This window comes from Sturnus vulgaris, chromosome 1 (genome assembly GCF_052056855.1).
Source record: "Sturnus vulgaris isolate bStuVul1 chromosome 1, bStuVul1.hap1, whole genome shotgun sequence".
Lineage (NCBI taxonomy): Eukaryota > Metazoa > Chordata > Aves > Passeriformes > Sturnidae > Sturnus > Sturnus vulgaris.
This window is the reverse complement of record NC_142243.1, coordinates 61,835,966-61,861,545: the sequence shown is the minus strand read 5'-3', so window position 1 is coordinate 61,861,545 and position 25,580 is coordinate 61,835,966. Positions and strand designations below refer to the sequence as shown.

Below are 25,580 nucleotides of genomic sequence, written 5' to 3'. Positions count from 1 at the left end.
CCGCCCCGCCACGCAGAGACTCGGGAAAAGCTATTCCCCGCATTTGCCAGCTCCCTCCGCTCGCCCTCGCGTGTTGGAACTTCACCGCAGAGTGGGTTCCAGCGTCTGCGGCGAGAGAAGCACAGGCTCCCTTGTCTCAGTACGCAGCCATCCAGATGAAGAACAGCCAGCGTTCACTCCATCCAGGCAGAAAGTAATTCCCCGATAGTTGCTGGATTAGGCTTCCCGCTCGCTCTTCGGCTCGACTACCCATTCAGTGTGTGCCTGCTGCGCTGACTCCACCTCGTTCGCGTTTCCCTTGTTCTCCCCTTTCCCCGCCCGGCTCTCGCCGCCCCTCGCACGCCGAGCGGCGCTGCCCGCGGGTCCCGTGCGGCGCCGCGGGGGCGGGGAGCGAGCGGCCGGCACACGAGCCGGGGCCGCGGGGCTGGGGGAGAGGCCGTGGGTGTGTGGGGGGTTTTTAGAGTGTTGGGGGGCGGGTGTTGTTGTTCTTTCCCCACCACTTCATTTGACCTCACTTACTTGTTTCTTTCAGAGAGATGCAAGGCACGGAACCGAGAATTGTCAGATCAATGCTTTTTAATGTTGACCAGAGCCCAGCTATTCTATTACACCAAACTGGCTCAACACTCTCGGATAAATTTAGCATCCAGAGCTCTGAATAAAGTTTTACTCGCTTCCCAAGATCACAAAACACGTGTAGCCTTACTGTGTTGCATTCAACATCCCCCTAGCATTGTTCTGATCAGGTTTTATTTACAGGTCAGGAAGACGACTGGAAACAGTGTAGCTCCACAATGAGCAGCACATTTCCTTTCCAGATTGTTCTTCAGTGCCTGGCACCCTGTATTTTCTGAAAGGATGACTGCAGGAAATTACTAGATCTAGATAGAAACGAATATAACCATTTAAAATTTCCCATAATGAATTACTCTATTGCTTTCAAATTTCTACTGGCACCATATTTTGAATGCGTGTACTAAACAGTTTTGGTAATATTAAAATACACAAGCTGGCTTGCTTACAGAGATGAGTACCGGTAAACTAATTAACATATTTCTTTCTTCGACAGGCCATAATGTAAATCAAAATATTCCTTTATAAGAATATTCATTCCTACCAAGAATATTCATTCCTACCACTTTTTTCCTTCATAGTAGATGCTCCTTTTAAACACGTTGCATAAAATTGCACTCAGAAGAACCAAATAGCAAAAATTAGTTGTGATATACACCATATTATCAGGTAAAAAGGAGGGAAAATCCTTGCCATAGGGTCAGAAGAGGTTATTCTGCAGCAGTTCAGAACTGACATCAGTTATTCTGAATAATTTATTATGCAACTACACTTTGTCTTGCATGCTTCCTGGCAGAGCCAGATGCAGTCAAACACAGTTTTCATATTCTTATAAACAAGAATGATTAGAGAAAGTCTCTCTCCATAGAAAACATCCATTTCTCTGCATAAAACATACTGTAAGTGCAGGACCTCGGGATATCTCATTTCTTTCCTGATCTTAAAATCTTGAAAGCTTTGCTTGTTTGGCTATTTACACTTGCTGAATTAGAAGGGAACAAGAACAGTAACCTTTAACAAAAAAGATAACAGTGGACTGAGACAACATATGGAGAAGGTTGGTTAAGTAAGAAACTTACTTTCCAAAAGTAAGTTTTCAAAGTATTATAAGGATGTAATGTAAGCAGAAATCATGTAAGTATTAATATACTTGAGTTTATCAAATTCACTCTTTCTTAAGATTTTTTTTTCCCATGGATCCTTCTAACAGACTCAGTTATACTTAAGGGCCTAGTCATCAAGAAAATCCCTCTGACATGGACAGTTAATAACAAACAAAAGGACACATAACAAAAATCTCACCTTTTGCTTCCCTTTCTGTCACAAATTCAAAGTTTCAACCAGATGAGATTTTCTTCTCAAAGGAAGAAAGAAGTCTGAAACTCTAAAGCCAGAAGATAGAAAGGGCAAGGCTGATTGTACACAAAGGAAGAGTTAGGAAGGGAAGGAAAGGCAGTGGTGGATGTCTCAGGTGAGGAACTGATTTGGTTTAGATCAGCACAGTATGCAACATACTGCCATCTCAAAAGGAGAAAGTCTGTTATTTAGCAAGAATTAGTTTCATGGCTGTTCCAGGTACAGCACAGCAATCAAAATCAGGTCTTTCAATCCCTGCTAGGTGGTACCAATGTACAGTTTTCCTAGATATAGTACCTAAGATTCCTGATTTGATCAGAACTATTACATTGCAAAATCTATCCAAAATAGATTAAAATGTAGGGCTTGAATTGTAACATACACCTTTCTCCAACAAGAACCTCTGAAGCAGAGTGGCTATGCCATGTCCTTAATGCAAACTCCACAACTTCTGAAGGAATGTCATGTGTTTCCCTGCTACTGTGGTGATTGACAGAAATGTGGGAGTCAATGTCAAGTAGATTGCTCATTTCAGAATTTATCTACAACATGCCTGAATATAAATGACTTTATGAAATAACATGCCTAACTCAGGCATAGAAAAACACAGATGAATTTGGTTTTCTCATCCTTTGCCAGAGAGAATAAACATGGAGAGAATTAACATAGGAGAGAACAGCATCTTGAAAAACAAAGAGCAATATGACCTTTAGACTATAAACAATTAAGTGGAACTGAGTGTGTATTTCCTCTCTGCTCCCACTCAACACTGGAAGGTCTGTCATACTGAAACTGCAGAATATCTTTAATTTGTGAATGCAGTAGACAGACCCTCCCAGATACTCAAACACAGGATCATTTTAAAACTGCAATTTTTTTTTTAAAGTGTGCTCACAGCTATACTTCGATTTTTGGAGCTTTCTTCTTCAGCTTTCCCTCAAACTACATGGATTACTCTGGCACATCAGAGTCATGAAGTGCCATGTCATATAGTAGGAGGCCTCACCCTGGAAAAGTTGAAAAAATTTCATAGAATCATAGCAAGAGCAGTAGTTGTTCCCATGGCTTTTTGTTAATTTAACCTTTTCCAGCAAAGTGACTAGTGACATCTCAAAAATGTATGGTATGCACAGGCACTGCAAACAAGCAACCTCAGGTATGTGTAAAAACAAACACATCTGCCAGGCTGCCCGTTCATCCAATCCTGTATTTCTATTAAATTGTTTTTAAGTTTCTGTCAATGGCTTATTGTTTGCATCTTCAAAAGTAGCAAATATTAGTGATGGATTGCTCAGCTTCAGATTATTCTGGTTTTTATGTATGTGTAAGATATTATTCATCTATATTTCAATGAATATCTACAAAGATAATTATTTATCAAATGACTGATTTATGGGGGGAAATTCATTAATTTTTCCCATGGAAAGGGGTAAAAAGAGAAACCAAACTCTCTAAAACAGAATGCTTTAAAAAACTTCTCAAGTAATCACTTTTTCAGTGGTTCTTAGCAAGAACAAAGAAAGAGGAAAAAACCAAAACCAAACCACCACCACCCACCAGTGTATTATCAGGGTGCATTTCAAATTTAATTGAAGAGGCACATATGCTTTGAGACCATGATCAAGTAACAACACTGAAGTATTTTATAAACATATTTTTCCCATGTAATATTCGATTATCTAAATAACTTTTTTGGCATTTGAAACTTCAGAATTATACAGCTTATTTTAATTGCCTGAATTTTCGAATTTTTGAGCTCTCACAGATACTAGTGAACATAACAAGAAACTGTGTTCAGCACCCTTGGAAGTACCATCATCTTTTCAACTAATAAATTCATATTCCAAGTACAGTCAGTTATCTTGGATGGCAAGTCTTTAAAAAAAAACAAAACACACATACAAAAATAAATAAGAACCAGATAATGCTACTGCTTTCTCTCAAGAAAAAATGCCTTTGGACTAGAGCTACAGGAAGGATGAAAGCTGCAGGCCGCATAATTAAACTTTCAGATGTATTGGCTCCTGAATGAAACTGCAACAGGCAATAACGTGTCTTATGCAAAACTTCAAGTTTTTTCTCAGCTACTAAATCCTTTTGAAATAAGGCAGTTATTTCATTTTCAGTTCACAGTGGTACGAAAAGTTAGTCAAGACAAAACAAGTAACAGACAGACTGGATTAAAGTGTGGTGCCCCAATTAAGGGAAGCACTTACAGGATGGGTGGGTTCTTGATGAAGAACCTATCAGCACTTGCTTGATTTAATGCTACTTGTGAGGGATCAAGGATCAGTCAGATTTGTTAAGGTACCATTGATGAAAGACACAGAACATGGTAGAGACTTTATAAAGATGTCCCAAGATAGAAACCTAATTTCATATGAACTCCTGTAGGAAAACTCCTTTGTCACAAGTTCTGCCATTCCTTTAAGGCAGTTCAACGTTTGAATTCAGGACAAAATGAGTAGATGAGAAAGTAGAGAGCTTCTTTCCGTATTTAGGGTCTCCACCACTTGGATACTCATTTCCCTGTGAGAAAACCTAATTCACATTTGCTGTTTTAGGCAGAAGACTCTATGTAACTTTTCAGAAGCATCTTAGTTCAAACGGATAATGCAGGCAGTGCCAAGGGACCTCTGAGAGGGCCATTTCTAGGGGAACAGTCTCAGTTCTCTGATTTACTTATCTATCAGCACTTCGCCCACATGGAATGAAAAGTCATCCATTAAAACAAACAAGAAAACCCCCAATGTAAATACTTGCACAGAAAATTAAACACACAGTATAAAACAAAGTCTTTCCAAATGAGTATATGATTCTTTCTCCAAAGCAATTTTAACAGGGCAGGATATGGTTTAAGGCCTATTCTGATCTATGATTACAGTGTTTCTATCTAGATACAAATCCTGCTACAAAAGCAAGGCGGGTAGGAAGAGGAGACAGTGAATAGTTTCACAACATCTCTTTGATGTAATGTCTGAAGAACCTATCTTTTTTTTATTTTTCCTTCAAATTCTTCAGTATTATAGAGAAGCTGCACATGGAATTAATTATATATACATGTACTACTAGACTATGTATTCTGCTAGCACAGTATTTTCCATGACCATCTGTAGCACTTGGATTTTTCTCATGTTCAATGTGATGTTCAACATGTAGGTCACAGCAGATCATGTCCCTTTGCAGAAGTTTAGCTCGGGGAGCTGTAAGACCAATTGGTCATGAAATATCTTTGGTTTTGACATAAGCATCAGATTTGAAGAATTACTGAATCTGTGATCAGATACAACACTGGCTACAAAACAAAATGTATTCATGTTCCAAAATATTTTATCAACCTAGAGTATCCAAAACCAGTGGAAGAGAGAGCATATTTTAGAGAATTAGTTTTCTTATGAATATCCAGTAATGAGAGTGGCCTGTTTTGTCAGCTTTAATGTATCAGCCAAAGAAAACACACATTTAAATTGTCCCACTGGTTTATCATCACATACTATCTTGCCATGGACTTGGCACGCCCTAGCTTTTTATATTCAGTTATGCATAATTATATTCCTTTCTCCTCTGAATCAATGATGTATTAGAATGTTTACTGAGTGACTAACATATATACAGATTTTTGAAAGTTTTATGTGGAAACATGTAACATAGCTGTAAAACAAAACCTGTCCATATCTAGCTAGCTAAATGGATTAAACTCTAAATTATTTCATCTCTAAAGCTTTGGGAAGTTAAGTAGTGTGGACTGGGAGAGCTCCTCCCATGAAAATCTTAGCCAAACTGAGTGGAGGGGGGAAAAAAGCTCAACTGGCTGATTACCAAATAGCTCAGCTGTAGGCACTTATACTGTAAGGATTTTGGTTAATACCACTCAGTAGAAGCGGCATAGACTACACATATTTTAAGTTATTTAAAGTTTCAATTTCATTCTACTGTTACAAGATATTTTCCACCATTCAGATTGATATAAACTGAAGTTTTCAGCACATGAGATGGAATATTATTACTTTTGCTGTGAATTTGGACTACCAGAGTGAAATCACTGATAATAAGTGTTGCTTATTTCTTCACAGGCCAAACAAATACAACATTTCCATGATTGTATTTGAAAGATATGTTAAGAACTGTATTATAATTAGTGGGACAAAGGGAAGGAGATCTGTGACAATGAAGACCTGAAAACATATCAAGTCATCTCCAACCTTCCTGCAATAAAAACTTTGTATAAAGATTAATTTTACTGAGCTGAATGCCTCAATGAAAGTAACCCAGAGATGCAAAAGTGTGATGGATCATAATACATTATATTCACTTTAGTGTTTACAACAACCAAGAAGTGGTCTCTGAACATTTATGATTTTGCTTTACAGCATTCCAAATGCTTTCTGGAAGCCCTCAATAAGTTCTTGCTGATAGAATCCCAACAGGAGATCCAAGTCATTTCCTGCTTGCTCCTGAAGCCTATGGAGGCTTCTTATACACTAGTAGATGGTGTATTTTATAATACTTAAGAAACATTTGGTGTTTAATTATAAAATATTGTGTAGATGATAACTTACATAAGCAGGTGAGAGGAGAAAGCAGGTATAAATGAGTATTATATGAAAGTTTTTCACATTGTGGAAAAACGTTTTTGCCCATCGTAAACAGGGAATTTTTCCCTTTCACAAATTAATTTCACTTTTATTCCCAAACTGACCCTCAGTTTAGAACCCTGACATTTTTTTAAAACAAAAAATTAAGCAGTATCATTTCCCTAGCAACTCAGTGACTGGAAGAAATCACAATCCTGAAGTAACAGTATGAAACCACAACAGTATAAAATTCTAATCAGTAATAGAATTATGCAATAATGAGGCTGTTAGGCTGTGGGTTTGCCTTCCAATACATTTATTAAGCAATCATAATTCTGCTGGATGATGTAATAGAGTAAGTCTGTGTAAGTCAATGAGGGGAATTTAGGGCTACAATGTCTCTTTCAGGCAAAAACAGAGCCTGTATGAGAAAAATTGTGGAAATATTCCACAATTCCACAACTCTTGAAGAGTTCCACGATGGCATGAGAAAAGTTGCCCTTTTTAAAATTTTTAGAGTAGATGCAGCTCATACACAAGCTTTGAGCACAGTACCTAGGCTAAACTCCCTGGAAGAGATGAAAAGGCACGGCTTTACACATGGTCGAAGGCTCAGAGATTCCTTATACCGGTAGCAATGTTTTCATTCCATCATTTGCACTGCTTGAACTGCACAAGTCTAGTTAGGCTGTTCAGAGAAGATGGAAAAAAATTACATCATGTCTTCTCTTTGTCAGTACATTGATAAGGGATTATAGACAATCTTCCCTTGTTCCACAGATCCCTGCCTTCTGTTGCAAGACAGTGCCTGTTTGTGAATGCAGACCTTCTGCAAAGTTCTGTCTGTGCTTTGACCAGGGCTGAAGAAGGGGCAGTTCTCATCTAGCCTCAGGGGTGGAGTGGCAGGGCAGCTAGCCAGCATTCAGTCCCCTGGCAAAGAGCTTGCTACGCTTTTATTTGTTACTTCTATACACAAAGGGACTTGAATTAGCAGTCTGCTGTCTGAGACAAAAGACCCTTTATAAGTTTCAAAATGGCCTACAAATAGTTCTTCAGTTCCTTCACTGATGTGTGGGACTCTCCCTCCCATGGAATATACATCAGCTATTGTGAAATTCCAGAGAGCTGTATCTGGGCTCTCTCTGGAGCAGCACTATTTTTTGAGGGGTATTTATAAAACTAGCCAATTTATAGGTCACTTAGGTTCATCTCGAGAAGCAAGGTGTCTTTCAAAGATAATTCAGAATGAACTCTGTGGGTGCTGTATTACTTTCAAGCTATGTAAAGTGAAGAAAAGGGCCATGAAATAATGGCAGCAAGTGATCACTGGAGCAGCAGTGCTGACGAAAAATTGACTGCATGCATACAGACTGAGGGAGGTTAAATTTATACCTGTTTGATAAAGAACAAGGCTCTGAAAAGAAATCCTGCAGGCAGGACATCTCCATAACGTACAGGGAGAATGAAGAGTTAGGACATAGCAAATATAAGGGAGACAGATTATAACACTACTAGACTGACTTTCCCCAGTAAAGTGGTTTTACCTGGAAAGAAAATTAAGATTTCTAGAGATAACAGAGCTCCGTTTTATAAGACTTTACTAAATACAGTGTCCTTAAGTAAACAGGTTAAAAATCAGATGTATTCAAGATATTAGATACACAGTTTACAAGACTAACTCAAAGAGAAAATTTTATAATTTTTATACATAAGGACTGGATGTCATTGCAATTTTTGACTATAGCATACACAAAACTGTGTATTTTTTCTTTTTAAATATATACTTTTGTGCTTTTCTAAAAGCACAACAGAATCCCTTGATATGGTAAGTGCTCATTACACTGAATGCTATTCTCCACTAGGAAACAGGGAGGAAATAAAACAATAATACATCTAGATAATTGGCAACCAGGTTACAGCATCCTCACTGGTAACTTAAAAAGCAGATAAACAGCAAAGCTGAGACGCAGAACAAAGCAATTTTGAATTCAAGGGTGATCTGATCTGAGACAAAAGTGGTAATACCTTAATGTCAGAAATGAAGACTCCAGAGTCCATGACTCAAAAGGCCTCATGCTGTCGAGAAATTTCTGAAGAAGTCAGTATGTTTCCTGACTTTTACCAAAATAAAGACCATGTAAGCATTTAAAAGAAGAGCTAGTCTGCAAGGGAAAGCACTAAAAATTGAAGCTGTTAATAACTCTTGCAAAGTGCACACTCTTAGAAAGTCACCTTTAGAGCATGTGCATTAAAGCAGTCTCCACCACAGTAACAGCTGTGTCTGCTCCCTTCAGATTCTTGGCTTCTTCAACACACAAAACATAACACTCTTGCTCTGGGCATGAATTAGGGATTGGTAGCAGAAATAAGAAGCACTTCTTGCCAAAGAAATCAGAAGACACAGAAGTAAGTAGATACAGGCAATAACTATAGTAGAAGTGAAGGGAAAAGAGAAAAATTTAAACCATTTAAAGTATGATTACTACTTGCCTCTGGCAATAGAAGTTTCTGTGCTCTGATGGGAAAGTCACCCAATTAACATTTCTGAGAAATGCTTGCAAACAGGTACCTTTAATTGCATGTTTTCTAGCTGACCCACCTCATACACTTTCAACCTTTAACAACTAACACCTTTAATGTCAAAGTGCATTATGTTTACAGCTAAAATCAAAGCTGCATGGAGATGAGCACTTAACCTGCAGCATTCACTACACCTTCAGCTCCATTTTGAAACAGGCACTCAAAGGAAGAACAGTTTCCTTTTCTAATAATTAGAATAATTACCTTCAGTGTTCCATTAACTGAGTATCTAAAACAAGCATTTGAGAGATGACAGCATTTAGAATTAAGCAGGAGAATCAAAATAGAGAAATACATTGAAAGCCAAATATTTTTTCCAGGGCAAGTCTTAGCTCTTAGCAACACAAATAGAAACTATTTAACAGCAAAGTGTTCAGTAGATCAACCTGTAATTGATCTGATGAAGTTGTCCCCAGGAGGATATCTGCCACTAATTTCTTAGAAGTAGGGAGAACCATAAAGAGATGTCTTGAACGGGGTAGAAGATTTTTCTATAGCTAAAGATCAATTTATTCTGTGTTGATGTCATTTGCTTTGGACAACTATTAAGTGAGGCAAATTAAACATAATTTTTTTTTAAGTTAAAATTGAAACACTATTATTGCATCAAAACTCCTCATCAAATTTATTGAAAAGTCTACTATCAAGATCCTCCTAGAGAAGACAGTCATAAGCAGTAAAACTCTATTAGTATACAGGAATTTTCATTTGAACGTCATGTAATGCATAAAATGAATGCCTGTGATTTTTATTCAGGTTTTAAATACAGTAGCTGGCTTTCTGCTATGTCCAGCACTTTCTGACACAGTCCAGAAATACTTTTTTCTTTTAAACCCTAGTCTTCTCAAATAGTTTTGCACAAAAAAGTTGACAGGTAACAGTAGCTTAGGTGCTATTTTTAGTAGCAAAGACTTAAGGCCTTGAACATCATCCTTTCTTATAAAAAAATCATAGCTAGATCATATTAAAGCTTTAAATATGTAATCATCTACTACCAACTACTTTCCCATGGTTGTGTATTTACAAACTGTATCACGAGAAAAAAACCCTCCAGAACATCCATTCCTCTAGTTAAGGATCTCCTTGACTCGAGCATAGCTACTGTTAAACTTCATTGTCACCTTAACTTGCCTGAAAAGATGGCAACATGGACACCACCCATCTTTCCTCAGATGGAGACAAAACCAGCTTAAAATCACAAAGAACTCAAGTCTCCTGATAGCAGTATTTTGATGTCATCAGATTTCAGCAGAAAGACTGAGGAACATTGAAACCATGCAAACAGATAAAGAGAACAAGAACAGGATAGCTTTAAACACTGAGATGCATTTCCTCTTATTTCTCTGATGCAACTGTCTAATTGCTCCTACACTGAATTTTCACAATGTGAACATGGGACTCCCTGCTGGCAGTTAAAATCTGGAAGGCATTAAATATTTCTTGGATAATGCTTAATTTACTCATTTGTATTTGGTGTGATTAAAATAGGACTGCTAAAATCCATTTCTCTGACTCACATGTCTAAATTCACCATTTATATGTCCTATTTATAAACCACTGTTGTGTTAGTTGCTTTCATCACAGTTCATTTTCATATTATTTAGGAAAGAGGGGTACCTTACCAGAAGTGGTTCTGTACAGCTCAGATGGGCTGCTGACCTTTTGGCTGGAGGGAATCTGCTGATGGCACAGTGGAGATGTTTTCACTATGAGAGAGGGGAAAGGGCAGTTCCTCTTCAGTAACAGCTAAAATGTCAATAGTGCTATTGAAATAAATAAATAGAGACAGACATTTTCTTACCGTATGTCATCTCTGATGACAGCTCTGGAAAAGCTGATGTGAATGTGACAGCTTCATTTCCATTTTTTACTGGGGAGAAGATTCCCTCATCTATTTCATCTTGGTAATGTACAACAGTCATCTAAGACACAAAAAAAAAGCAAAATTATAGTGTGGTAATTCTCACTTAACCCTATGACACAGTGGAGCATTCTTCAAATTACAGAAAGTTTCTGTAACCAGATATAGTGTGATCTACTGTTCCAGCAGAGAGATCTTGGAACACTGGAAACATGCAAACACAGAATAGACAAGAGCATCTTTAAACATTGAATTGCATTTCTGAGGTAAATGCAGTTATTTGTTTTTATTGCCATGATGCAACTGCCCAGTTGCTTCATATTAATTTTGGACACAAAACACGAGTTCCTACTGACCACTCGCTTCAGTATTTACTGAAAAATTCTTGATTGTTTACCTCCTTGGTTTTCCCTCCTGCAAACGGTGATCCTGGAATTACAGCCTGGTGAGCAGCAGGAGACTTCATCCATCCACCCCTGTTATACGATGGCTCCCCAGGAACATCATTGTCATACTGCCCAACACTTAACTTTCTGAGCCTTTTCCCTGTGGCATCATCATCTTGCATACCTGTTGCTGAAAACAGGCAAGCTGATTAGGAAACTGGTTTTTTTTCAGTTAGAACTGTTAAAACAAACTTCACTATTGTAGTTATTACAATACTACACTACTGTAGTTATTACAAAGAATGTTCAAACTGTTTTACAAAAGCACATAGGTGGGGAAAAAAATACCAGCTGCAGTTTCTTTGCTGAAATGAACTGGAAAATATTCACAGTCCCCTTTGTTCCAGAGGAGTAAGTTTCTCCTGATGCTCATTTTTGAAGCGATCACCCTCAGTGCAATCGGAAGAGCAAGCCAGAAGGGGTCGCTATGGCACTCCAATGAGAAGCCTCTCTTGCCATTTCTGACACACAGTTGGCTCTTGGCAGAAAAACCATTGCTGCTGTCCAGGGCTGCCTTTCCCCCCATCACATTTCCCTCCCAAAAGCAGATTATTTTTAGTCAAAACAGAGCCTGGCCCTTATAAACTCAGTTCACGATACACCTTTTGTGGCACACACAGCAATCACATTTACAAAAATTAGGTATTAGCTACACACAGAAGCTGTAATCCTTTTGAGGAGCGGCACAGAAGAGTAAGCTAAACCAGCAGAACAATCCAGGACATTCAAGGATATGAAGCAGTATTTTTTTCCAAAGACATTATTAAGAGCACTAGATGCAGATTTTTAAACCACTAGATGCAGAGCTATGATTAGCAGGATTTTATAGGTGGTCATCAACTCCAAACAGCAGGCACCCCCAGATTACTCCTGCAACAACTGCTTTTTCTACCCTTCTTAAGTCAACAATAAGGATCCTTAGAACTTACTGAGTAGCCACAAAAACAACCACATGCATAGCAACTTTTCAAATACTTCTCTGAGAGCTTCTATGGTCTATATATATGCAAAAAGATCTTTGAGGATTAGCTATTTCTCTTAAAAGAGCTGAGTATTCCCACAAGAAGTTACTTTAATTGCTTGTGTCATTTAAACCTTTACAGCAATTTCCAACTTCAAGTACGTGTTGTTGAAGCACATCAGATCACGGAACCATAACACTCTGAGTCCAAAGTGTGTCTTTCATCTAAACCAGCAGGAAGGCTGAATCAGCAACTTGTGTAGAGAAAAATGATAGCATACAGCTTACACACACATCGATTTCCTAATCTGAAGTAGCTGATAGAAGCCACGGTGTAAAATCTGGCATGTGACACCTGGCATGTCCGTGTTGTAGACATTGCACCTTGATTACACCACATAATTGCAGAACATCAATACACGAATACATTTTGTATAGTGGAGCAGTTTTTATTCAAGCTCGAAACAGAGACAGTGATTTTAGACTAAAATCTATGGTACTTAAGTAATTCTGCATTGACATATGTATGTATCAACCTGAGTAACTTGCTGGCAAGTAGTGGCTTATCCTAAAAATATTAGTAAATCTCTTGTTAAACTATAGTAGAAATTTCCAAAAAATCCATCTCTGCTAGCATCAAAGCCAGTGTGATAATAACTCCTATTGAAGCAAATAAATAAATAAACCATGTTAGTAATTTTTGAAAGTTCTACCGATAGGGTTAAATTTCAGGGTCCAAATACAGCCAGTTATTAATTTTATCAAGTCAGTATTTATAAACCTAGCACATTTTGAAAAAGACAACTGAAATTCTGTTTTTATGGTTGCTGCAACTTTAAAAACCCAAAAACTTTTTAAGCATCCATATTTAACTTTTTCCCTTGACTTAAATCTTTATATGTGGTCTCTCGTTTATGGAAAGAGTATCTTATGAAGACACTGGAAGCAAACTAGATGCCTCACTCAAGACTTTCAGAGCCAGAAAAGGACATAATATCACAAGTATCTTCTAAACCTCTTACATGATACTAAAAAGTCATGGTGAATTGTACTGAAATTGGAGACATTTAAGAATGCAGATTGAGTGCATACTATTCCAGCATTTACCAACTTTTTGAATGGGATTTCTTTTTTATTTGTAATTTCTATAAAGAAAACTTAATGGTAATCACTGCAGAATCTCACACCATCTGAGACCAGACACTTCCAGTCTCATCACTTCTCCACAGGAGGCAGTAGGAGCCAGGAACAGCACATGAGAGTTTCACTCCATCTGTAACCAAGTTGTCTTGGTATAAGGCAAACTGGGGTGGAAATTTCCAAAGGGGTCCCTCTAGAAAGCAGATTCAAGCGGCCCCTCCCCCAGCTGGTTCGGGAAAGGATTTCCTTGCAGAAAAGTGGAAAAAAACTGTTTATTTAACAAGTATTCACAACAATAAAGAATTAATAATATTAAACAATAAAACCTCTTGCTGTCCTGAAGAGATGGCAAATTTAGAAAGTCCTTGTTGTGGGGTGCCGCTCGGCTTACTCAGTCCCTCCTGCACTGGAAAATGCCGTGTCCCAGCCCCGGGGGGACAAGGCGTGAGCTCCCGGTGGTTTTTTGGGTTTTCAGTCCGGAGCAGGGCTGATCAGTTCCAAGAAAAAGAAAAGCCACAGTCCAGGGAACTTCTCTGCCTCAGCTAACTAAAAAACTAACTAAAAGCAAAGAAAAGCTCTCTCCCACTGTCTGTCTGTACTGCTGACAGCACAGTTTGTGAGAAGGAAAGCTGAAAACTCTTATCTTTATGTTTTGAATACAACCACCTCAGACATTCCACTGCTTCTCCTTCTCGTCCCCTTCACTCTCACATCTAGTTTTAAAGGTGCAAAACTTATTTCTTGGCTAAACAGATGAATGGGGTACAATTCAGCATCATAAAGTCACCCCAGAACATTAGATATAGACAGTTTATTTCAGAATATCTCAGTTAACATGGCCTTGTAGATTACTTTATGATAAAGAATATCTATCTTTTGGATGGGTGAAAACCTTCAAAATTTAATGCAAGTTTTGCTTGTCACACTAATGAGAGGATTTCATCACCAATAGTATTGATACATTCATGAAGCTTGTAATTGTACAATTACAGGCTACAAAAAAGGTCTGTCTGGGAAAATGGACATTTTCTTTAAATAGACAGAATGTGCTTTACATACCAAATTACCACCAGATGCTGGACAACAGAGGGAGAAGTTGAGCTGATTTATTTCAGTAAAGCTTAATGCAAATAACTCAAATCTAAAAGATTAAAATTAAGTGAAGGAAAGAGCAAAAAATTACTTCTTCTTAGTTCATTAGTTTCAGAAATGTACTTCAAAGCTGCCTCATTTAATGTAAGAGACGTTTTTAGACTTACTAATTTAAAAGGAAACTTTTGCAGTGTAATGTGCCAGTTGCCAAGTCTTCCTAGAAGTCACAAAATTCATTTTTATTCTTATAATTTAGCTCAAAGTTTTGGCAGACCTTCAATAAAATATCCCAGGAGCACATATTTATTTCTTTGAAAGCATTTTGTGTACTCTCTCTCTTTTCCCATGTGAAAAGTAATTTTTCCCTACAAAAGTAATTCTGTTTTCCCTGATGAAAAAATAGTAACATTCCAACAGATTGGCATCAGGGCAACATCAGGCACTTACCTCATCAGATGTTTATCACCGTGCAAAAGCTACAGCTAAGAGAAGCATGGCCAGTGGTTAAAGGTTAATCATTGCCTGGTTTCTTTAACTGCTTAACTTGCCTCAACTACTATTGAGAAGTATTTATAATTATTGGAAAGAAAACAACACTAAGCTTAAACTCTTGTCTCCAGTGGCTTGTCAATAATAGTGCTGTATCTCATTTATTAGCATATTATCCAACGGGTGGCAAACATGATTCCTTGTTATGGCACTGAAATAGAAATGTCTGAACTTGTAAAACTGATTTTAACCGTTTGAATTGCAATCATCAATACTTGAGCAACAGTTAAAATCATTTTCTCTGGATATAGCTTAAGCAATGTTAACTATATTATTTTACAGGCAGCTTCTCACTTACTTAACTTCATCTATTGCCTAGCAGGGTTTTTGGAATCTGCAATTCATTTCAATTCTAACCCTTTCACAAGAGGAAACAGGTAACATCTATGCATTCAAGAATATCTGACAAACTTTTAGGTGGTTTAAGAAAATGACATATTGTTTGAAGAAACAAAAGGAAAACTTACTAGGATGTATGCTTAATGAACCAATCAACACAAATTAACAAACTTTGCAGATAGACAAACTAGAATTCATTGCTGTGTACAAGCAATGTTACACACAGAGAGGAAAAGACAGTGTTTACACTTCAAGTGAGCTTCTTTCCACAGCTCCAACTGGTGTGGAAAGCTAGCATGAAATAAGAAGCTCTACCAGTTCTACCCACAGAGAAATAAAATGCAGGGCTCTGTTGTCAAAGGAATGGTGAAAATTCCCACAAAGCTGTTTTTCCAGTGTCCCTTTCATAGACCTCAGCAGAAGTCATGAAGGCTGAAATAACACTGGGGAGAACTGTGTTAGCACTGCAGAAATTCCAGATGTCAATGCCTACAGAGCAGTTTAAAAAGACCTATAAATTACTGTTAAACAAGGGGATTCAATCCAACATGAGGCTTAAGAATGCAACAAGGGAAAAGAAAGTCCGTAAATTAACTTCTAACAGAGGAGCCTTCAGGGACTATCCCATGTACTAAAAATGTTACCAACATGACTATCCAAACCAAAAGCAATCTCCTTCTCTGCCACCATTTATCTACTACAAAGTCTAAGATTTTTAAAGAAAGCTTATGATCAATGATCAAGCTTTCAAGAGAGCTTTATGCTTATACCAATAGCAAATCTTTAAGAATTTAGAATCAGGTTTACAATCACTATTACACACTGAAAGAAAAAGTATCTTCAAAGACAGCAAGACAAAATTTGAGCTGAACATTGCTGTGGTGGCAAAAGGATAATCAAATATATACCCAGTTGAAAAACTATATCACAGAATATTCTGTGTTGAAAGAGACCCAGCAGGATCACTGAGTCCAAATCTTAAGTGAAGTATTAGGATTGAACCCATGACCTTGGGGGATTTGTGATGCAAGTACTAAACAAGGATCTTGATATGCTCAAACTTTCAGATTCCTGAATCTACAGGAACATTGTTTCAAAGGTATTAATTAGAACAAAAGCCAACTATGGTGTGCCTGTGATACATTCAATGCCTTATCCTATTTCTAAATGTGCTACATTTCTAAAATGGAACACAAAGTGCTGCTGAAGTCAGAAAACCCCTTTCTTCTTGAAAAAATACCCAATAATTAGCAATGACTAACAAAAAAACTATTCTTTTTACCCCAATTTTTAACAGCTAGTAGACTAGAAGTGTAAACTCTTTATAAAAACCAATTCTAACAAGCAATTGAAAAGGTCTAAACTCTACCCCAAATTCAAGTAGACCATCAAGCATAGGACACAGCAGCTTTGCAGGTCTGTCACTTTAGTTTCATAGCTCATTTACATTACACTAAGAATGGGAAGCAAGCCTGGTGCAAAATCTGAACTGGTATCTCCAAAACCTTAGAGAGGGTTCATAATGATGGTACACTCAGGCCCACATGGTGAAAATTACAAGACTGATAAAAATTTGTGGAGTAAGTACATGACATAAATTTAAAATTATTGTGCTGCTAAATGTAACTAAAATTCAATTTTCAACTGTAGCTAAAAATTATTTAATATAGTTTAAAAATTGAATTCAGTTCAGTTCAAACTTCAATTTCTACTTTTAATTTACCTAAAATTTCAAATTTACTGTTAACCACTGTAAAATTAACTCCCAAGTCAGGCACCAAAATTTTCCTGTGCAATGGAAACTACAAGTTTTGTAGTGTATTGAACATACAAATAAGGGAGGTAAGAAGTTGGACAAGCTTTGTATCACTCTCACTTCAAAACTTATTTCAGAGGGACTGTGCTTACCCACATAATAGCAGAGTAAATGGGAACATCTGTAACAGTTCAATGCTTTTAAAAAATATTATTTAATAAGGTATGCAAAAAGGATTTCTTCCTCTCTCCTTTGTCTGCAGAGACACTGTAGTATGATTTATGATACTCTATCTTGGGCCATCTCCAAAGGTTTATTTTTGACAGAGGAAAGATCTGTGAAGGCATTCCAGAATGTAACCAGATGCCAAGCCATCCTGCTTTTATTCATTTAGCATTTTTTTTTGAGAGAGGGAGACTTTGTTTAATGCTCCATTCTGTGTTGAGCTGATAAACTCCAAGCTAAATATAAGGCTGTATGAATTGTGTATGTGTTGTTCCTACAGTAGGTAACCTAGGGAAGTTTTGAGATGGTAATTTCAAATACCTTAACTCATGCATGAAGAATTAGAATTACCTGAGAGCAACAATATAATTTCACCTTTATGGAAAATACAGTCCCTCTCTTCCTCATGCTGGCAGATTTAGATAAAAATGCATCCCTGGGTAACAGTAATTTAAACAGGCTGCCCTAAATACTGAATGCATGTGTTTCTGTGTTCTGCCTTCACTTGATCACGTAATTCCTCACCTGCATCTAGTATTTTTCTAAAGACGCAAATTTTAACATTTTAACAGTGAAAAGGTGGGGTACACAGATGAGACATGGGTGATAATGATGGTAGGTTATAATGAAAATGGGTAAAAACCTTTCTGTTCTCTACATTTATTAACAGATTATTGCCTTTACAGTTTTGTAGGTTGAAGCAAAACATTGATTTAGCTTTCTTTTTTTACCAAATAATCATAAACCTTCTGGTAGAAGATGTCTGATTTGAGAAAATAAGTCTTACAAATATCTTTTGCAGTAGACTGAGGTCATGTGTTATTAGGCATAAAAGAATATACAGAGTGAAGTAAATGGGGAACATAAGGCTGCAGAGAAAAGCTTATATACACATCAACATTTCTTCATGCTACAAACTTCCTGTCATTTAAAATTTAGTACTACTGCAGCACTGTGTTATTAGTAAATAGCAGCTTCATTCACTACCAGAAACTCTGCATAACTCAGCTCACGTAAAAGATTAAAAATTGAAAAAATTTTAATAAGCAGTGCAGTGATTCACCTCTGATAAGCAACACAAGTGACACTGAAGGAAAGAAGAGGTCATCAACCATTGTTCTGCATGGTTCATAAAGATACATCCGAGCAAAAAGAAATTCAATTATCCAAAAATGCTAAGCACTTAACGCAAGATATCATTTCAGACAGAACCCAGAACTCTGCTGCATGGGCAATCAGTAGTTTGTACCAGGATGACCTATGCTAAGGATACACGTGTATAAAAAGATCTAGGAAGAAGCATGAAAGGAGAGGTGGCTGCCTACCTATCAATCAGTGCAGAATCATATACACAAACAGAAGCAAGAATGCACCACAATGCACATCCTAGCTGACGCACACACATTTCATTCTTATGCAAATTCTTCCAGCTCTGCAGGGCACTAGAAACATGTACATGCCTTTTAGGGCATATATTTTCTGCACACTCACGCAGGAGACCAGATAATTCCACCATCCTCCTGTAACACAACCCTCAGGTTAGATGTACACACACCATGCATGACATTGACCCCATTCACCTCCAGCATGGGTCGCTCCTGGCGAGGGAGAGATTCACACAGAATGTCTCATTCGTCCCATCAACCTCACTCAGACCATTCAGTCCTGATCTGCCAACTCTCTTTATCACAGGCCAATTCATTCTATTAATATACTTGTTAGGTCAAGAACTGTTTAAGTCACAAGATACAGAGCCCCCTCTAAAACCTGACTCTGTAAGATCAGCCATTGTGAGCAACTGTTGTTTTCCTTATCCATTATTAATGGCTATTTCTTCATGCCAATGGCAGCCAGCATTTCTTTGTGCTATCAGCTACAGCTCCTGTACTGCACTAGTTTCAACAGCTAATTAAGTGCCTTGAATGTTCCCCTGTTTATCCTAATTCTATGAAATTCTACAATTTTACTCCAAGGTAAGATAAACCACATTCAACACATTCTGGAGTATGGCCACTCCTTCCAGCTTTATGCTTCAGCAAACTTGCTGAGGAGGCACTCTACGCCTTCATCAAGCAATTAATAAGTTAAACAGATCTGGATTTAGACCCCTGAACTGCAGGCATCTGTAGACTGTGCCACTGACCACAACCCTCTGCAACCTGACATGCAGCCAGTTCTCAGTCCAATGATTCTGAACAGTGGTGTATACAGGAAAAAAACATTCCAGTGTTCCTCATTCTTAATATTCATTCGAGTAAATTGCTTTTTCTCCATGCTGGTTTGTACACACCATGCATGAATAAATGTATGATTCTGCATATTTCAGTGGGGCAAGTCCAGATATGTAACTAAATAAATTCTAGAGCACTTAGAAAATCAGTACATGCTGGTGACCTCCTAGTCTCAAGCAGAGGTGGCAGCATGCCACATATATGTGCTGTTTTAACTCTGGAACCCTGAGTAGTTCTAAAATCAAGCTCTTTCTAGTATAAATTGGATGTTACTTGAAGAAGTCAAAAATGGAACATTTTAGCATTTGACATAAAGACAAACATAAAAAATTATTATTGTTCTAAAGCTATACATATTAATGTTTAAATTTTGTTTAATTAGGGCTATTCTTATGTTCCTGACTACTAAAGCCTTTTTGCTTCTACTGTGCCCTGATACCTCCTCTCAAATATCCAGGATTTTAAATGCTGTCTACATATATTTGATTCTCTTAAATACGGAATTCCATAATTTAATTCTTTAAAACAAATCCTCTTCCAGATCATTCCCCAGGTGCAATTATTTTCACTGGTCTTTATTTACCTGATGTTAAAAATGGAAGGGAAATTATAGTGACTGCTACTTCCTTTGAGATGACTAGAATCTGGGAGAAAATTTCAAGTATCTCTTTTAAACTTCCTATATTCCAACATAGAACTTTAAAAGGGGGCTTATTCTAAATTGCCTCTTTATCCCATTCACTAGATTTATTGTATATAAAGAGAAGAGTTCTCTCCTGCTGAAAAAAATCTCAATTTGTCCATCAGCTAATAATTTGGAAATATTCAAGAGAATTAAAAACTAATGCCACAAAATACATATTGTGTATTAAAAATAAGCAGCAAGGCATATCACATTTATTAGTCATGGATTTTTGGACTTCTTCAGTCCTCAGTTACCACACAGAACTGTGATTTCACCTTCCCTACAAGAATCACCATGCTTGATCACATAGGCCTGCCCATGAACAGACACCACAAACTAGTTAGGCACGTTCATCACTGAATGGTTTAGCACATCCTACTGAGCTTGAGCTGAGGCAACTCATTGGTGTCAAGCGAGGCCATGGGCTTGTCTTCTCTCATGTTGGCTATGTCAGTCAAACCCTGGGGACACAAGCAAGTCTTTCATTGCACCATGACTGGAGAAGTGGAGGAAGAGGATGATGGAAGGGGAGAAACGGAGGCAAGGGCATATGATTTGCCAGAGAAATTAGACCACATAAAATTTTCAAACATGACAGTAGGACAGGCAAGAGCTTATCTGTCACAAATTTTAGGTAGACCATTAATAATAGGTTTAGTGGACTTAGCCAGAGGCAGACTACTCACCCTTTTGCAAAGCTGCTCATTCTAGTAGCATTACTTAGGCAACATAGTCAGCAAGTATTGAGTATTTAATTCCACCAGCTGTAATCATTTCAGAGTCAGAGATAACAAACAAGCACTGCGACTTGTACATTTTTAAACAGAAAACTTTCCAAAAGAGCATGTCTTAAAATATTTTACTGGCAAATATTACATTATTTGTGAAAACATTGCAGAGAAATTTAATGCCAGCATCATTACGCTATATTTGAAGATAAAGTTGTTGGAACTTTTTCTCCTAATTTAAATCGAAATAGTAATAATGAAAAACGTATACCACTGATGCCTTCTAAAAATGTCTCAATGTACAAATTCTGTTCCCTTATAGCTTAAATTTACATCAGCAAAAAAAAAAAAAATACCCAACAGATTATCTATAATAGGTAAGAACTTGCTGAACAGTACTTTTTTCAAGCAAAAAGGAAAGTACCTGCAAAACTCACTTATCTTACACCAATTTCATTCCTTATCTTGGATGATTATGTAAAAAGGGTATCAGAAATAATCCCTTGATAATCATTGTCAAAGTTTTAAGAAATGACCTGAGGGTCTTGGCTGTACCATATAATGAACACACAGGTGCTAGAAAGAGCATTATTTTCACAAAGTATTACAGCTTACCATGCCTGGAGGGATTCCTGTTTGTGACCTCTAATTTGTCATGGAAGCCAGAACTACTGTTAAGCTCTTCCATGTGTGCATCAAGGCTGCTGAAGCCATTTACTTGATTTCTGTCACTGGTGAGAGTGTTAATGCGGGTTGGGATAGGTTCAAATGTAGGGTCTAACTCCAAGATCAGCCTGTTCAATTGTTCAATAGACTGATCAATATCCAAAGTAGGAGAAGCTGCTAAGTCCCCAGCATTTTGTCCTAGATCCAGGCCATTTGTGTTCCTCTGAGGCAGTGGCCTTGACTTAAAACTGTCAGCACTTGCATGTTCTTCAGCTTCTGCAGCACCCTGCATGCTTCCTAGCCCTCTCTGCACAGCATCTCTGCTGCTAGAGCCACGTGTTGGGGCATCTGGGACTTGGGACTGGCTCTGGACACTGCCCAAATTCTCCACAGTGCTATGAATGCCAACTCTAATTTCATTCTCTGGGGCAAAACCATATTGGTGAGCAGTGACCATCTGCTGCTGGCGCACCCAGGTCTGAGTAGAGTAGTTACTTGGGCCATAGGCTTGTGGATGGGGTGAGACAGAAGGATTCTGTTGCAATTGTTCATTTGACTTTGGCTCAGCGCTTCCAAATGATCTCTCATAGAAGGAATCCACACCAATTCCCAGGTCTGCAGCAAAAGCATTGTGATGCTCTTCCCCAGCATTACTTCCAAAGCCATCTGAAAGAAGTGAGTTCTGACTGCTCTTGTGGCAACTGAAGTTCCCCAGGTGGGTGGAGTGCTGCCCTTCTGAGGAAGACAAAGTCCCAATGCTGTCCACACTGTGAAGGTCATGATTAGGCATTTCGTCATCCAGAATATCAGTCTCCCTGTCCTTCATTTTGGTGACTTCATTCAGGTGAACTTGAGCTGGCACTATGTGGTGAGTAGCACTGTACTTGCTTTGAGCATCAGTCATATTCTTGGTGGTGCTGACAGAATCCTCTAGACCAAAGCCACTAAGTAGCTGGTCCAGTTCTGCCTTCTCTTTTGGGGTCAGACCCCGTTTACCTCCTGGGACAAGGCGTTCCTCAGTCTTGTCTGTTCTGGTGGAAGCTGTGGAGTGTCCTGAATCACTGCTGACAGACAAGGTATGGTCACTGTGATCAGGACTGCCTGTAACATGAACACCCTGAGCAACACCAGGGATGTTGCTGTCTGAAGAGCTCTTCTTTCTCACTTTTGCATAGAGACTGCCATCAATGGGACCTTGGGTATGCAGCACTGTGAAGATATAAGTAAAAAGGGAGAGATAAAGATAAAGCATCATATAAAAGCTTTGAATAGTGTTGTGCCACAAGTATTGTTAACTTTGTTACTGCAAAACTAAATCGACTCTATAACTCTATAGCAAATACCAATGACATTATCTTCTTTAATTTTACAATACTTTTCTTGATGGAAATACAATATGCCTTTTTTAGCTCAGGATCAAATAAATCCTCTACTTTTATGCCGTTTTGAGTGCACATTTATTGCTCCACAAACTCTTCATCCTAATTTAAAGAATCCCACTATTACAACACTAGAAATTTGAGAGGTAGTTACTATGCATGCCATTTAGAGCAAGAATGGTAGAAACCTCCTAGCAACACTTGCCTTTAAAATATACATTATGTAATTATTACTTTGTCGATTTTTACTTGATGGTCTGACTATACCACAAAGAATAATTTTCTCTTTTTTTTGGTGGTGCAAGGAAACGACAAGCTTTTAATCAGAGCTGCAGTCCTTGGAATATACATAAAGCTTCTTCACAAAGGAAGGCACAAATAAATGTTAAGTATGACATCTCTACATATATGGAGGATCTGGTAGGAATGCAACGTTTTTGTTTCAAAAGAGGACTAATGAACTTAAGTGGAAACCTCCACAGAAGTAACTACAGTTGTCGTACTCCCATCTAACACATTCCACCTAACATATCACACAAGTTAGACCAACATGAAGTTAAAGTATTGCTACTAAATTTTTATCCAGTGCTGAAAACGAGCACAATTTTATTCCTCAAGAAAAGTTTTAGGAATAAATATGTCTAGTGTCTTTAAAGCCAAGAAAGTAAGTAGTAGCACTTTCAAAGGACTTAATGTTCATTTACCAGAATATTTATATTAAGCAGATACTTCTAAAAACTTTTCCTACCCATAGTCTGAGAATGGTTTGAGACTAAGAAAATTAAACCATTATAATTTAGGGACAGGCAGACTTTTCTCAAAGGTAACCATCAGCTACATCTGTTGTAGTTCTAGAATCAACTAGACAATATGCTCTAATAGATAGCTGCCTTTTTAGGAACCAAAAAATACCATTCTGCATTATAAACAGGTAAGAAAAAATGAAACTCAGAGCTAAACAAAAATCCAGCTGTTCCAGAGTCTGGATATTCAAACTTGCAGCTTCTAATCATGAAAATAAAATGCATATTGCACATAAGAAAATTATTTGCTTTCCTTCAACTGTGCAAATTAGAATTCTTAGATTATAATTTAGAGTTTTTATTTTAACTATCACCATAGAATATACCATAGAATGGTCTGGGTTGCAAGGAACCTTAAATATCATCTAGTTCCAACCCCCTACCACAGGCAAGGACACCTTTCACTAGACCAGGTTGCTCAAAGCCCCATCCAACCTGGCCTTGAGCATTTCCAGGGATGGGATATCCACAACTTTTTCTGTCCTGCCTGTTCCAGTGTCTCTCCACCCTCTACTTAGTCTTTATATCTTATCTAAATCTCTCCTCTTTCAGTTTAAAGTCTGTCCTGTCACTACATCCTCTCGTAAATAATCTCTCCATCTTTCTTGTGGGCTCCCTTCAGGTAGTGGAAGGCTGCAATTAGGTCACCCTTTCTCATTTCCAGACTGAACAAACCCAATTTTTTCAGCCTTTCCTCTAAGGAAATCCATCCATCCTTCCAACCAACTTGGTGGTCTCCTCTGGGTCTTGCTTCCTGTGCTGGGGATGCAGCCCTGCAGGTGGGATCTCGCCAGAGTGGAGGGGGAGAATCACCTCCCTCACGCTGCTGCCCACACTGCTTTTGACACAGGCCAGGACACACGTGGCTTCCTGGGCTGCAAGAGCACGTTGCTGAGTTGTGTCCAGCCTCTCAACCACCAGCACCCCCAAGTCCTTCTCAGCAGGGCTGTTCTTGATCTAGCTTGTTCATCACCTAGCTTGTAGTGATATGGGGGATGCCTCAACCCAGGTGCAGCACCTTGTACTTGGTCTTATTAAGCTATAAACTATATATATAAACTATAAGTACACAACCATAAATATATTAACGCTTTATACATATATGGTTTATTTGTTCATAAAACTAGGATAAATTAACTATTCAAATACTATAAACCTACAAAGTACAAGGGTTTGCAGTTGTTCTTCTATTATAGAACATCTTGATTTCATATACTACCTTTTTCTTAAACACATTTTCTTAAACAATTTTAGAATACCTCTGTACTAAAACTTTTGGACTTCACTTTACCCTAATCTTCATCCATGTGTTTCCTAAAAAAGGTGATAACCAATTTAATTGTAAAAGCAAAGCTATGAATATAGGCAGGGAACAGTTTTGACAAAAGAAAATGAGAAAATATAACAGCAGTGCAAAATTTCATTGTTTACACCTTGCTAAGCAATGGTACTGCAGAAACCTTATAAACTCAATACCTCATCTCCATGCACAACTCAATCCCTGCTACCATTTTTTCCAAGTAAGCAACATTTTAAAATGCAGGAGTAACACAGCTGTCAAAAACCAAGATCACAACAGAGGTGACCTAGGTAATGCTGGAATTTAATTAAATAAACCAAAGAACCACTTTCTTTC

At 37.9% G+C, this 25,580-nt stretch overlaps 1 protein-coding gene across 8 annotated transcripts in view; it reads right to left on the bottom strand.

Annotated features, from left to right (window-relative positions):
• The window catches only part of TNS3 (tensin 3), a 209,453-nt gene that overhangs the window by 33,579 nt on the left and 150,294 nt on the right, over window positions 1–25,580 (bottom strand). For all 8 annotated transcript variants that reach the window (XM_088168117.1, XM_014877257.2, XM_014877264.2 and 5 more), the window contains 4 exons: window positions 21,712–22,971; window positions 11,342–11,520; window positions 10,885–11,005; window positions 10,706–10,789 (listed from right to left, as the gene is read on the bottom strand). In XM_088168117.1, coding sequence (XP_088024243.1) covers window positions 10,706–10,789; window positions 10,885–11,005; window positions 11,342–11,520; window positions 21,712–22,971 — 1,644 coding nt within the window. The remainder of the gene's footprint in view (window positions 1–10,705; window positions 10,790–10,884; window positions 11,006–11,341; window positions 11,521–21,711; window positions 22,972–25,580) is intronic.